This window comes from Carassius gibelio, chromosome B7 (genome assembly GCF_023724105.1).
Source record: "Carassius gibelio isolate Cgi1373 ecotype wild population from Czech Republic chromosome B7, carGib1.2-hapl.c, whole genome shotgun sequence".
In the NCBI taxonomy this organism is placed as follows: domain Eukaryota; kingdom Metazoa; phylum Chordata; class Actinopteri; order Cypriniformes; family Cyprinidae; genus Carassius; species Carassius gibelio.
The window spans coordinates 25,146,263-25,158,914 of NC_068402.1; the positions used below are offsets into that span (position 1 = coordinate 25,146,263).

General features: G+C 37.2%; 1 protein-coding gene across 2 annotated transcripts; it reads left to right on the top strand.

The window, feature by feature from the left end:
- Positions 1-1,084: 1,084 nt before the first annotated feature.
- On the top strand, positions 1,085-11,698 carry LOC127961024 (ras association domain-containing protein 7). 2 transcript variants are annotated; one of them, XM_052559946.1, is made up of 6 exons: positions 1,085-1,303; positions 7,558-7,707; positions 7,797-8,677; positions 10,184-10,340; positions 10,524-10,631; positions 11,427-11,698. In XM_052559946.1, the coding sequence occupies exons 2-6, from the start codon at positions 7,605-7,607 to the stop codon at positions 11,456-11,458; spliced, it is 1,281 nt and encodes a 426-aa protein (XP_052415906.1). In that variant the 5' UTR covers positions 1,085-1,303; positions 7,558-7,604; the 3' UTR covers positions 11,459-11,698. The 2 variants fall into 2 exon arrangements, with proteins under 2 accessions (XP_052415906.1, XP_052415907.1); XM_052559947.1 differs by having other exon boundaries at positions 7,561-7,707.
- The last annotated feature ends 954 nt before the right edge of the window (positions 11,699-12,652 follow it).

Below are 12,652 nucleotides of genomic sequence, written 5' to 3' on the forward strand. Positions count from 1 at the left end.
AAAATTAATATTTACTATATTAATGAATGAATGAATGAATGATGTATTTATATAAAGATATTATAAATATATTAAGCAGCACAATTATTTTCAACACTGATGGTAATAATAAATGTAATTATACATAATAATGAATTTTAAAAATATTTCACTTGACAGTTTTGCTTTATTTCTGAGCAAATAAAGATGAAGATAAAAAAAAAAGATAAAATCCCCAAAAATTTAAATAGAAGTGTAAGTTTTTTGCTAAGGTAAGAATAAAAGCAAACAATCCCACAAACTGTCCCGAGATATTTCAGATTATTATGCATTTTTAGGGATGGGCTCTTGTTACTTGGGCCAGTAAGCAATTGCCTAGCAACCAGCCAAAACACCTTATCAACCTCATAGCAACGTGTTACAAAACACTCAGAAGACCTTAGCAACCACATAGCAAGACTCTGGAAATCACACACAACACCCTACAATCATAGCAGCGATCTTTGAATGGGAAAGCACCACCAATGTTTTGTTTTCCAGAAAATGTAAACATCTATTTTTTTTTTTTTTTTGACATCTGAATGGTTGCAGCAGATTAATTAATGATCCCCTGTTTTACAGTAAAAACGTGGGAGAATATTGAGCTTAAGATACAATCCAGAACACCCCATCAAGTTAGCAACCAGTGATATGACATTGCAACACCTAGATATAACTGCCCACAACATCTTATTGTCACACCATTCACATTTTTTACAGGCATGTATTATATCTGGAAGTTATTAGGAGGAAGTTATTGAGTTTATTGAGGAAGTCCAAGCATTTGATCTACATACAGGAACACAATGAGGACACTATTACACATAAATGTGAATACAATGACAGGTAATTGAACTTAAAAAGAAATAAGAATGAAGCACTAACTATGTCCTACTAACTAAGCCAATTTTAAAAACTGCTCTAAGATCTTTAACAAAATAATGACGAGAACAAGCGCAGGACGGAGAGAGAGAGAGAGAGATAATGAGGACACTGTTGCTGGTGTTACCTGTTCAGGGGGAGGAGCTTGGGAAGGCTGTGGTATGTGTCAGCATTGTGGAGAGCGGAAAGAGAGAGTCACTTTCAAGAGACGAAACAAGCAGTGCGCCATTAGTCCTGCTCCTGTACATACAGGAAAAACAACACCTGTTGGACACCGACGTCTGTGTTAAAGGTTAACGCTTTAGATTTTACACTAGACACGTTTGGGGACGGTACTTTTTGAAATATATTAAACATGATAACCAGGAAAGAGGACACATAGACGCGAGCTTTCAACTCTAAGGTAAATATAGCTTTCCGTCTCACCAGCAGGTTTGTCTAGTTAAGCTACAGACTTGACTATAAAATGTGCCAAGGTGTTTCCAGCCTGTCTGGAAAGGAAAGCAGCTTTAACTAGGGAAAAGTAGATGAAATTGTGTTTGGATTATGCCTTTGATTTTAATCAGTAGCAAGGAAAAAGTTTATAAAATAACAAGAATTAGTTGAAAATTGTTTATAGAAACCTGGTACATAGGTCAACTTTGTCTCTATATGTAAGAAGTCTGTAAAAAAAAAAAAAAAAAAAAAAACTACTTGAGGTTACCAGGTTTTGCAAAACCTGCTTTTATTCATGAAAAGAAAAATGCCCGAAGGGAATTAGCCATAATGGTTTAGTCACAATTCTACAGTGTTATCCATGGATCATGTAGATCATGTATTTTGTTTGATGGTTGAACGGTGGATTGTGCGATATAAGCAATACTTCTCTTCAGCGGTCAGGTCCTTTTGACTCATTCTGTCACTTGTGTAAATGTAGACCTGCATAATGCCTGAGTAAATGATTACTTTATTTCAACTCTGGTGAGCTTTTGTGTTTGTGAGGAATGCTTAGTGGTAAAGAGAATCCATTTGGCAACTTGGCTGTATTTCTTGATATTTTTAATAACAAGGTTTTTTTTTTTTTTTTTTTTTTTTTTTTTTTGACCATTCTTATCAACTGTTCCTTGAAAATGTTTCATATAATTTTAATGACAGGTTCTACTGTCATGCATCTTTCTGCCTACTCATAAACAGGGCCACACATAGTTTACCTTCATGTTTTGAAGATTATTATTCTTATTAACACCGTGATTGTGTAGATAATTGCTAATCTACATGAGTATATTATTCTCCATAATCTTTCACATAAATCATTTAAGGAAATATCTGATTAGGGAAATTTCTGCATTTCTTTCACCTGACGAAATGATGTCACCATATTTGGATATGCAAAACAATCTACACTCCGACTGCTGCTGTTCACAAACTATGTCAGTGAGGGCAAATGCTTCATGTCATATAACTGACCACCTGCAGGTGAGAATAGTGGATTTTAATCAATGGAGTTTAAATTATGGATCTTGAAACATGAAAAGCACTAGTGATGGAATCAATGTGCGTAAAAAAAGAAAGAACAGTCAAATCTGATTTATGTTCCTGCAGCTTAAGGCTACGAATGCAATCTGGTCTCATAAAATACATACCTTTCTGCAACACCGTTTTTACTTACCTTACTGCACGTTTCGTCACAATTTCAAAGAGAAATATCAGCTGAGTGGGGGCTAAAACACAGGTTCAATACATGAACTTTGGTACATTTTTATTGTGTTGATATAGGTACATATTGCTGTGTTTTTTTTTACTATGTTTCAGGCACCTAGACTATTGCTGCGGTTCAGAATTCAAATATCCAGGGACAGTAGCTAAAAGTTTATGTTCTATCGCGTTGGAAATATGCTCTGCACCAAACCCAACCCTAAATCTACCGATAGTTTTAACAAATCCAAAAACTGATATAAAAATGCATCTGCTGATGGAGCATGCCATTTGCACTTCCTTATATGCAGATTTTTACTGTTCTGTGTAAGCGTAGTTACACGAGATTCCAACCAGAGCTCCTCACCTCTCACGTACTATGTCTCCGTACTCCTTGAGCTACCGAACGAAACTAACGTTACAGTTCATGAAAACCCATTTATATGAAACTGGATATGTGTGATGCTAATATTAAAACGTATCAGTTTACAAATCTCCCAGCATATTAAAATTGTTATGAAGTCATAACATAATATTCTTCAGGTAATTGTGCAAAAACTAAGCCTAATTATTAATCAAAACTCTGTAAATTTGTGTGTAAAGGAATAAAAGGTTTCAGAGTTTTACTACCTCCAGTGTTAATTATTTTGGCAACTGCAGTGATATGTAGGCTAGACTACTTATTGGTACGTATTTCGCGTTTCATGAAAAAGTGCCTAAAAGTACGTTTTTGCCATGAAACCAGGTAGCACGAATCATGTCGTAAATATAGGGGAGAAGTTGTCTCACTCTGTAGATGGGTTGAAAGAGAGGACCACTCCCAACACATTGTGTTTTTATTCTTTGTGCAAATTGCTGTAAATCAGAGATTCCAAACCAGGTATACACATAATGCAATGGGGATTTAGAAAGAACAATAACAACAACAAAAAAACTGGATCCCATTGCAAGAAACAAAAATAATCCACGTCCAGGCACTCACATAGCGGCCAAAATATACAAAGCTTATATTGTAAGACAGGGCTACATGTTAAAAAAACACTAACGTGCATCAGCCCAAACTTTTTTGCACGATTTAGCTTAATTAGGATAAGAATTTTACTAGGTTAAACACATTCCGAATATCTAATTTAAGAAGTGATCATACACAATACATTTATCAGTGCTAGTACTGTAGCAACCTTTAGTATCAATGAGATACCAGCATAGTTTTTGTAAATATTTTGAAAATATATTTGAAACTTTCATGTTAAATTTAGTTCGTTTTAATGATTTTGTTTCGTGTTTTTGTCTTTTTTTTATTTTTTATTATTATTACATTTAGACTATGTAAACTGTGATAACACCTTCCGGTTCCTTTTTCATAAATTAGGACTGGAATTCTTTAGCAGGAAAAGCAAGGTTGATGCACCTGTAATGCTGCATACCAAAGGCGTCTGACTTTGTTTGGCGATACTATTTACTTGTAGTCGTCAATGAACTCACTCGAGAGGGACAGAGAGTACACTCCTCCTTTTGCACACAATGGGGAAGGTTTAGCTATGCTATTCTACGTAAGCAGGCCAGTTTCACCCCTTTAACACAAGAAACCTAATGCCTGTGAGACACATCCCTGAGTCTGGTTCTGGCTGGTTCACATAACAAATGGAATTTAGACATTTTAAACATTTCTCTTGGTTCTCATGGTACACTGAGTGAGAATGCCATCAACATACAGTCTCTTATTTAGTGTAGGTGAACTCTCAGATGACATTTGTGACCCTGACCACAAAACCCGTCTTAAGTGTCAATTTTCCAAAAATTGAGGTTTATACATCATATGAAAGCTGAATAAATAAGCTTTCAGGATTTATTAGGATCGGACAATATTTGGCAGAGATACAACTATTAGAAAATCTGGAATCTGAAGGTGCAAAAAAATAAAAATACATGTAGTTGTCGAAATGAATTCTTAGCAATGCATATTACTAAATAAAATTAAGTTTTGATATATTTATGGAAGGAAATTTACTAAATATCTTCATGGAACATATCCTTGCTTAATATCCTAATGATTTTTGGCATAAAAGAAAAATCTATAATTTTGACGCATAAAGTGTTTTTTTGGCTATTGCTACAAATATACCCCAGCTACTTAAGACTTGTTTTGTGCTCCAGGGTCACATTTCAGGAAGAAAGTCTCCTATTGTACCTTCAGCAGTCACATGTATAGAGATCTTATGACCACAATGAAACATCTGTCATCATCAGATGGAAGAAATAGCATAAAACCTGTATTTCTAGTTTGCTGTATGGTTCTAGTAGCATGTGCCCACCTGGGTACTCCTGTAAACTCATGTTGACAGGGAAACATGAGAAAAGAGTTTTTCCCAAGAATATTTGTGTTTCACACCTTCAAAAACATCATATTCAAACAACTGACAATTCAAACTTGAAACATGTTGAATATGAAATTTAAAGTCTAATTCCTGATTCCGGTTCATTACTAGTTTTCTATTTCAACACATAATGTGTTACTCTAGTTATTCGAGTGAGTTAAAACCACTGAATCTTTGATGTTCATGCTCATGGAACTGGTTTAGGGTTAATGGTTTTAAAATTCAGGAATGGAATGTTTCAAACTAGGCTGATTTCATGGGTCTCCACACTTCACGGCAGATTTGTGTTTAAAAGACAATGGGAGAACAGAGCCTGATATCTACTGCAGGCCTGCTAATGGAGGTGGATGGTGTATGATTACAGCCGCGTCATCAGATCTGCTACAGACAGCTAGGAAGTTCACAGTGCTCGCTGAGGAAACACCTTTTAAATAATTTTTATTTTCTTTTTGTATTTTTTCTTTTATATAGTGAAGAGGAAATCTTTAGCTATGGCACTGTGTGAGGAACTCACTATTGACATGTTAACGGAACATTTCACTTTACTTGTGTCGTTTTTAGAATAACTGAGCAAAATAAGATCTGTGGATAGCATTGCTTAGAGAGACTTCCACGTTTTACTTTACAGTATAAATGATACACGATCATATCTCAAATGTGAATTCTGAAGCTACAATAAGGACTATAATAAGGACTAATATAATAAGGACTACTGTTACCATGAGGAATCAGGTTTACATGCTTGATGAATCAAAAGACTGTTGTGAATAGCAGTAATAAAAATGGAACTAAAAGTTACCATTGCATCAATGCATTGTGTTTGCTGTTGCAAGTATTGTACGCTAATTATAAGGAAGTAGATGATAATATACCAATAACACAATGATAATAACCCGGTAATCATAACACCTGCTTACCTGAAAATGTAATGTTTCTCAGTACTGTTAATGACAGATACAGTAGGAGCAGTCATGTAATTATGACAAAGATAACACCGATAATTTGCACTGTTTACAGTTAGAGCAGGTTCACACAAAACGTATTTTGTGTTCCACTCCCTTGTGCTGCTTTTTAATTGATTTTCTATGTAAAGATGTGCTAGATGGACTGTTGTGATGTGTCTTGCTTTTGTGCATGAGCGCATTTTAAGAATGAATTTCGAGGCCTTGACATCTTTTCCATTCATTAGTACTGCAGCTCTGCAGTTGCACACAACCTGATCTAATCAGAAAATGTAGCTATTTTATGAGGTGGCAATTTCGTAAGAATTTGTTCGGAAACATAACATTTTTGAAGAAAGTTAAGTCTGAAGGCTCACACAAAACTCCACCCTACATCTAATGTTAGTGGAGTGTAAGCAAATTATACAAATATGAAATATGAAAGAGATCGAAAAAATGTACGCAAAGTAGTCACCAATTTGCCAAAATGTTCAATTGTTATAAATTGCCAACAAGAGAGTGTGTTGGTTGCATGGCTAATGCTTTGCATTGTGACACATTTTAAAAGCAAAAACACATAAGACTGAAATGTACTTTATATTCGAGGGGATATACTTTACAGTTTACTAATATTTTACAGCTGATGTGTGAAAGCTATCTTTAAAATAATCATTGAGCTTAAATCTGTCAAAGTCATTGTGCTGTCAATGATTACATTTAACATAGGCGTGGCTTAATCATGCCATAGACATGATATCTTTCTTATAGTAAAGCATTATGAAAAACAAGCCATGAAACCTGAGCCACGTTCTGTGAAGCATATTTGTTTTAACTTTTGACAGGCAGAAGTGTTGTGACTGTGGGTACAGTGCACACATTCTTTGAGCATGTGAGCACAGTTTCAAGGTTTGCAGGAATGTGAAGGTTGGTTAATGATTGCCTCAGGAGTCAATGTGCAGGTTGAGGACATGAGACACTCTCTAACTCACCTCACTGAGCACATTTAAAAACAAACAGCCAGTTAAAGAGTGTCTTAACCTGTTCATGTTGCCAGAAGCAGCTTGAATATCAGTGCTTCCCTAAAATGTACATCAAAATTAGTGATAACTTGCAAAATAGGGAGAACTGCTGTTGTCAGAACAGGCTCAAGGGCAGATATAATAAAAGCACATTGATTACAATTCTGATCGATAACTTCTCATTAATGTTTTTGTTTAAGGAGTTTATTGGATTTGAAGTTTTCTGAAAAAAGAAATGTGCCTGGTACTTGGCCACTCCATTTAAAAAAAAGGACCCACCATTTATTTTACTGTTTACTTATCCTTACGTCTTTGCAAACCTTTAAGAGTGTAGTTCATCATCAAGTTCAAATGAAGATATTTGGTAGTGAAACTTGATGGATTTCTCTCCCTCCATGGAAAGTTCAGGCATCCAAAATCTTGTTGTTTTAAAATGTTCATACAGACATTGTAAATGTAATCATGAACCAGTGACGTTTGTAAGCAAGCAAAATTGTACATCTGTTTTCCATATTTCATGTGCTGTATGTTTATGCATTGATCAATATTTCCATGTGATTCCATGTATATTGGTGGTTTTCTAAGTGCAGTTATTCTCTATATTGTAAGTAATTGTTCTGTATTTTAATTGTTGTATCTTTTCAGCAGAGCACTGTCATGTAGAGACGCCCCTAACTGACTTTCTCACAGTCATGGAGCTGAAGGTGTGGGTGGATGGTATTCCACGAGTCGTCTGTGGCCTGTCTGAACAGACATCTTGTCAGGATGTAGTCATTGCCCTTGCCCAGGCTATAGGTAAGTTATTGAGCCTCTCTCGTTCTGTTTTACTCTTTGAACAGTTAGTGCATTTGTATTTTAACGTTCACTCTTAATGTGCTCTCCAGGGCAAACTGGTCGTTATGTTCTTATCCAGAAACTGCGGGATAAAGAACGGCAGCTTGTGGCCACTGAATGTCCATTGGAGTCTTTGGCTAAACTGGGCCAATTAGGAAGTGAAGTACAATTCATCCTACGGCGCACCGGTCCCACAAGCAGCGAAGCCTCAGACCAAGGTCGAGTCCCGCAATTACCCAGACATCCAAATCCAGAGCCAATCAAACCCAAAGAGCCAAAAAAAGCTCTTACTTTCAATCTGGGGCCCTCCACATCACCCCGAACTCGTGTAAAACAGGTTGATAAACCACCCAGAGACTCCCAAGCACGAGGGGCGCCATCTCCAGCCTCGTCTCTTGCCCAAGCTGGTCCATCCAAAGACACACTTTATCAGCAGATACTACGACAACAAGGACAGCTACAGTCTCTGCAGGGACAGGTGGAGTCTCTAGAGAGGGAGCTGAGTGTTTGGGAGCGGGGTCCTCCTCCAACTCTTTCCCCTGACCTCCTTGAGGAAATGGACCACCTACAGCAGCTCATAAGGCGGAACGAGGCGGAGTTGGCCGAGGCGTTGCACTGGGAGAATGAATTTCAGTCTGAGGTTCAAAGAGAAAAGGACATTCTATGGCAGAAAAACGAACTCCATTTAGCTCTAGACAAACACAGTCGAAGGTTGCATGACACAGACAACCAATCCGAGCAGCTAGAGCGAGATATCAGGATGCTTGTTGAAACCAAGAGAAACGGTGTGCTTCAAGCAAGACCCAGTGTTGAAGAATCTGTAGTTATAGCAAAAGAACAACTGGACAACCATCAGCATCACAGGGATGAACTGCAGGCATCAATTGAAGAAATAGAAAAGGAGTTAAGGCTGGCAGAAGAACAACTGCAGGTCTGCATTTCTGTTTGTCATATTGTTATTGTTTCACTATAACCATTTATTTATTTTGACGTATAAAACATTTACAAGACAATATGGGTACTAGAGTCTCCAAAAAAAGGCAAATAAATTACAAACTGCAGGGTAATATGCCTACGTACCTATTAAATAAAAAAACAGTATGCCAAAAGAGTAGTATGTCCATATTAATAGCATCTGAAAAACGGTAAGTAAAAATTACCCAATGATGCTTTATCCCACGAGGCCACACAGAGGAATGACGTAAAATTGTGCAACTGACACCGTAGATAACATGACCGGGCCAACATGGCAGATTTAGTAGGCCTAGATTACATTCATTCTAATCACATTAATACTATAAATCCACCTTATTTTGCAACATGGAAGTAAAACCATTTTCTGAGAATGTGTGAGACTTCAGATTCATTAGCCACTATATAGAAGAACTATAGTACAAAGTGTAGTAAACATGTCTTTTTAATGGTCCCAGAGTAAGTTCTCAATCAAATCTAGTACCTACCGAGTATAGAATTTTAGAAGCAATGCAAACAAATTCTATTCTGCTTTATTATAAAATAGCTTGACTGATCAATTTTGGTATTCAGTGGTCTGATATTTTGTGAAGTTTGCTACCGTCATGGGAACTTTGTATATCAGCCTGCTCACCCATTTACTCACACCAGCGCTAGTTTCATGACTTACACTCAGACTACAGCCTTATACAGTCACAATTCGTGCCATCTTGAGTCTGTGGTGAAAACTGACCTCAGAGGAACTTTGGTGTTACTATTACTGTAATACTGTCACAGTCTTGTTGCTATGTTGCAATGGACCTTTTTTTTTTTTTTTTGCAGAAGCTTTGATTATATACAGGAATGATTATAACATGATTTCAACTCAACATGTAATGTCAACGTATTCGCGGTAATGACTTGCTTGATTGCTACGGTATACCTTAAATGAAACAGTTTTGTACTAGTTTGTTGAATCACACCTATACATTCACTGCAGTCACACAAAAGCATGACTAACTGAACCTCAGGGCACCATACACACTACCTCACTGTTGCTTCAGTCACACTCCCATCAGCAAGGACAGAACTATATTTATTCATCCTACAGTTTGTTGTCATTACCAACAATACTAGTCACACCTTTAAAGGGTGAAATAAAATGAGTACGTTTATGGAAAACAAAACAATGGGACTCATCTAGTAGTGCAAAGGCAGCATCTTTAAGAAACACTATGTCTGTGATGATTAAGCAGGAACCATTAGAAAACAATTCTTACTGTTCATGCTAGGAACGTATTGTATGGAAAATGACATTTAAGACACGCCGCTTGGACACTTGATCTCATTGTAGAGGTTAAGTCTGTGTGGGTGTCTCATTACAAGAAAAGAGAACTGTGTGATAAAGGAACATTGCCGTTTGAAAGTCACTGCTTCAGCTTTTTCCTTTAACCCAACATTAAATCTCTCTAATGTTCCCCTGCAGGCTAAAAGCATGGAACTGGACGATCTGAATAAAGAGCTACGCCAGTGTAACCTGCAACAATTCATCCTGCAAACAGGAGTCACTCCAGCACAATCTAATCAGCAAACCGAAGAGATGGATTTTGCTCTCCTCAAGCCTGATGGACAGAGTGATGAAGGTGTGTAAAATTGCATGCAGTTTTCACAAATCACTAGTTAACAAGGTCTTTTGTCCTATACATGGGGTAACGTGCTTTACAAATGAAAAAAGATACTATCTGGTGGTTTCAGAGGGACATTGTCTATACCTAACCAAACAACTGAAGCTGGCAAAACTGTGTGTGTGTGTGTGTTTATGACAGATTCGAGTTCCTCCATCTTGGAGTTTAACCCTCGTACCACTGCCAAGCAAATCTTGGGGAACCCACGCAGCCTCCAGAACCCACTCGTCTCCAGCCTTCATCCCGAGGGTGTGTATGTGTGACACACAGCTTGCACACCGCTGCCCTCTGCTGGCCTAAATCTTCTGCTTGTCCACTTCTACCTCTTCCTGCTTCCCAGAATGCACACAATTTCACTTGCACACCTCTTGTCCTCACTGGTGGCTCTTTGTCTTGTCAAATACGCTGTATTGGGCATTTTCCGATCAGACAGTTCAACTCTACTGCCAACAAGACATTTATATTTATTAGTTTGTAATTTTTTGAGCCAGAAAACAAAAACACTGTTACTCACATTGTTTTCTGTGATTTTCTACAATAAGATAGCTGCATCTTCCTGTGTGTTAATAGTGACTGTCAAAAAAATGATCGGCTTCCCGTTCTGCTGAAACCTGCACTGCTTTGGGGTTCTTTCATGCAGGCTCATGTGACTCTTGAGCTACTGGTGTGCTTTGCTCTATGGTTCCTGCCAGGAACAAGTGTTTTAAGTAGAAAGAAATGAAGTAGTTATTTCTTTTCACTTCCTTCTATGGAACTGCCTCCAGTGGATGCTGTTCAGAGTAATCATGTGGGTGTACAGAAATGTCTCAACAGACTCAAGGTCAGGCTGTCTGACTGTAAATGGAGCATTGTCTTGTTTGGTTTTGAGCTTTTATGCTGCTGCTTTTTAAGCTAGAGCAGTTTTCTTTATCTTTTTTATTTCTTCCATTCGTCAGTCTTCACTATATCTGTTATGTGAAACATTACCTCCACCCGTGTGTTGAACTACATATAGCATCCTCCATGAAGCCCAGGAGCTCATTGCATTTTGTGTGTGTCTTGCAGTCCTGTCATCAAGAGAGACATCATGGCGATAAAGTCTGGAGCACAACCTCGAGGAATTATTCACTGTTCACTTTATATTATGTCTACTTCATTTTGCCTGTTAATTATATTTTCTTTTGTATGATATTCTGTGAAATGCATTTGTGATCACAAGAATACGTCTATGTAAATACACTGCTGTCTTTGTAATTATGTAACATCTGAATGTAATTTAACTTGCATATATTTCACTTACTAAAAACATACCAAAATAAAAATATATTATTACAAGATTTTAAGCTTATTATTATTCCCACTGTACAATTTGGAGAGTCAAAAAACAGAAATACTTTTATATCCATATATATTATACAACTGATCAAACTGTATTTAAGATTTAGCACCACAAAACCTTTTTTTTAAATACTTAAACAGGTTTGATTTTATACATAAAACTTCATTTAAATGATTTAAATAATTATATTTTATAATAACATTAAAGTTGGTTTGGAAATCCTTCCATCATCATCACATTAGAGTGGTGATGTTGTGTCAAGGTCAATCTCGATTAAAACTGTGGGTTAAAACCAGTGAACTATCCCCCAGGGTTTTTCCTGAAAATAATCATTAACAGTGGCAGATGGTAGGGGCATAGGTGAATTACGTGACATACTAAAAGTGGAATGAATCAAATCACAAATAAAATGTTCCATAGCTACTTATATACATCCACTGATATACAGTGGCAGTCTTACTTAGTCTATACAGACTCTGCTAAAGGTTTCTACTGAGATTCTACTTGAGACCATTATCACTCATAGCGGCAGTCACATCCACGTACCACCTGTGAAATCTCAACAATAATTTCAAGATTCAGCAAGCACATGAACATCTTAAACCAGCTCATGACCAGCTAAGGACCAGCTCAAACCAGTAGTCATACTTCAAAACATACCTAACCAGCATATGCTGGTTTTTCAATAGGGACCTAATGGTGGATTTAGGGCCGGGTTTGTCATCTTTGTTGCTCAAGGTCCACTTTCCTGCAGCGTTTAACTTAAACCTTTATCAAACACACTAACCTTGATTAGCCTGTTCAGGTGTGTTATGTTTCTGGAGCTAATTCTGGAGGAAAGTGGAACTCGAGGGACAGAGTTGAGAACCCTTGTTCCCTTTCGAAAGCTTCAGTCGATGCTGCGCTGCTCAGCGCATTGGGAAATGTCTTATTCGTGACCAGCTGTGAAAAA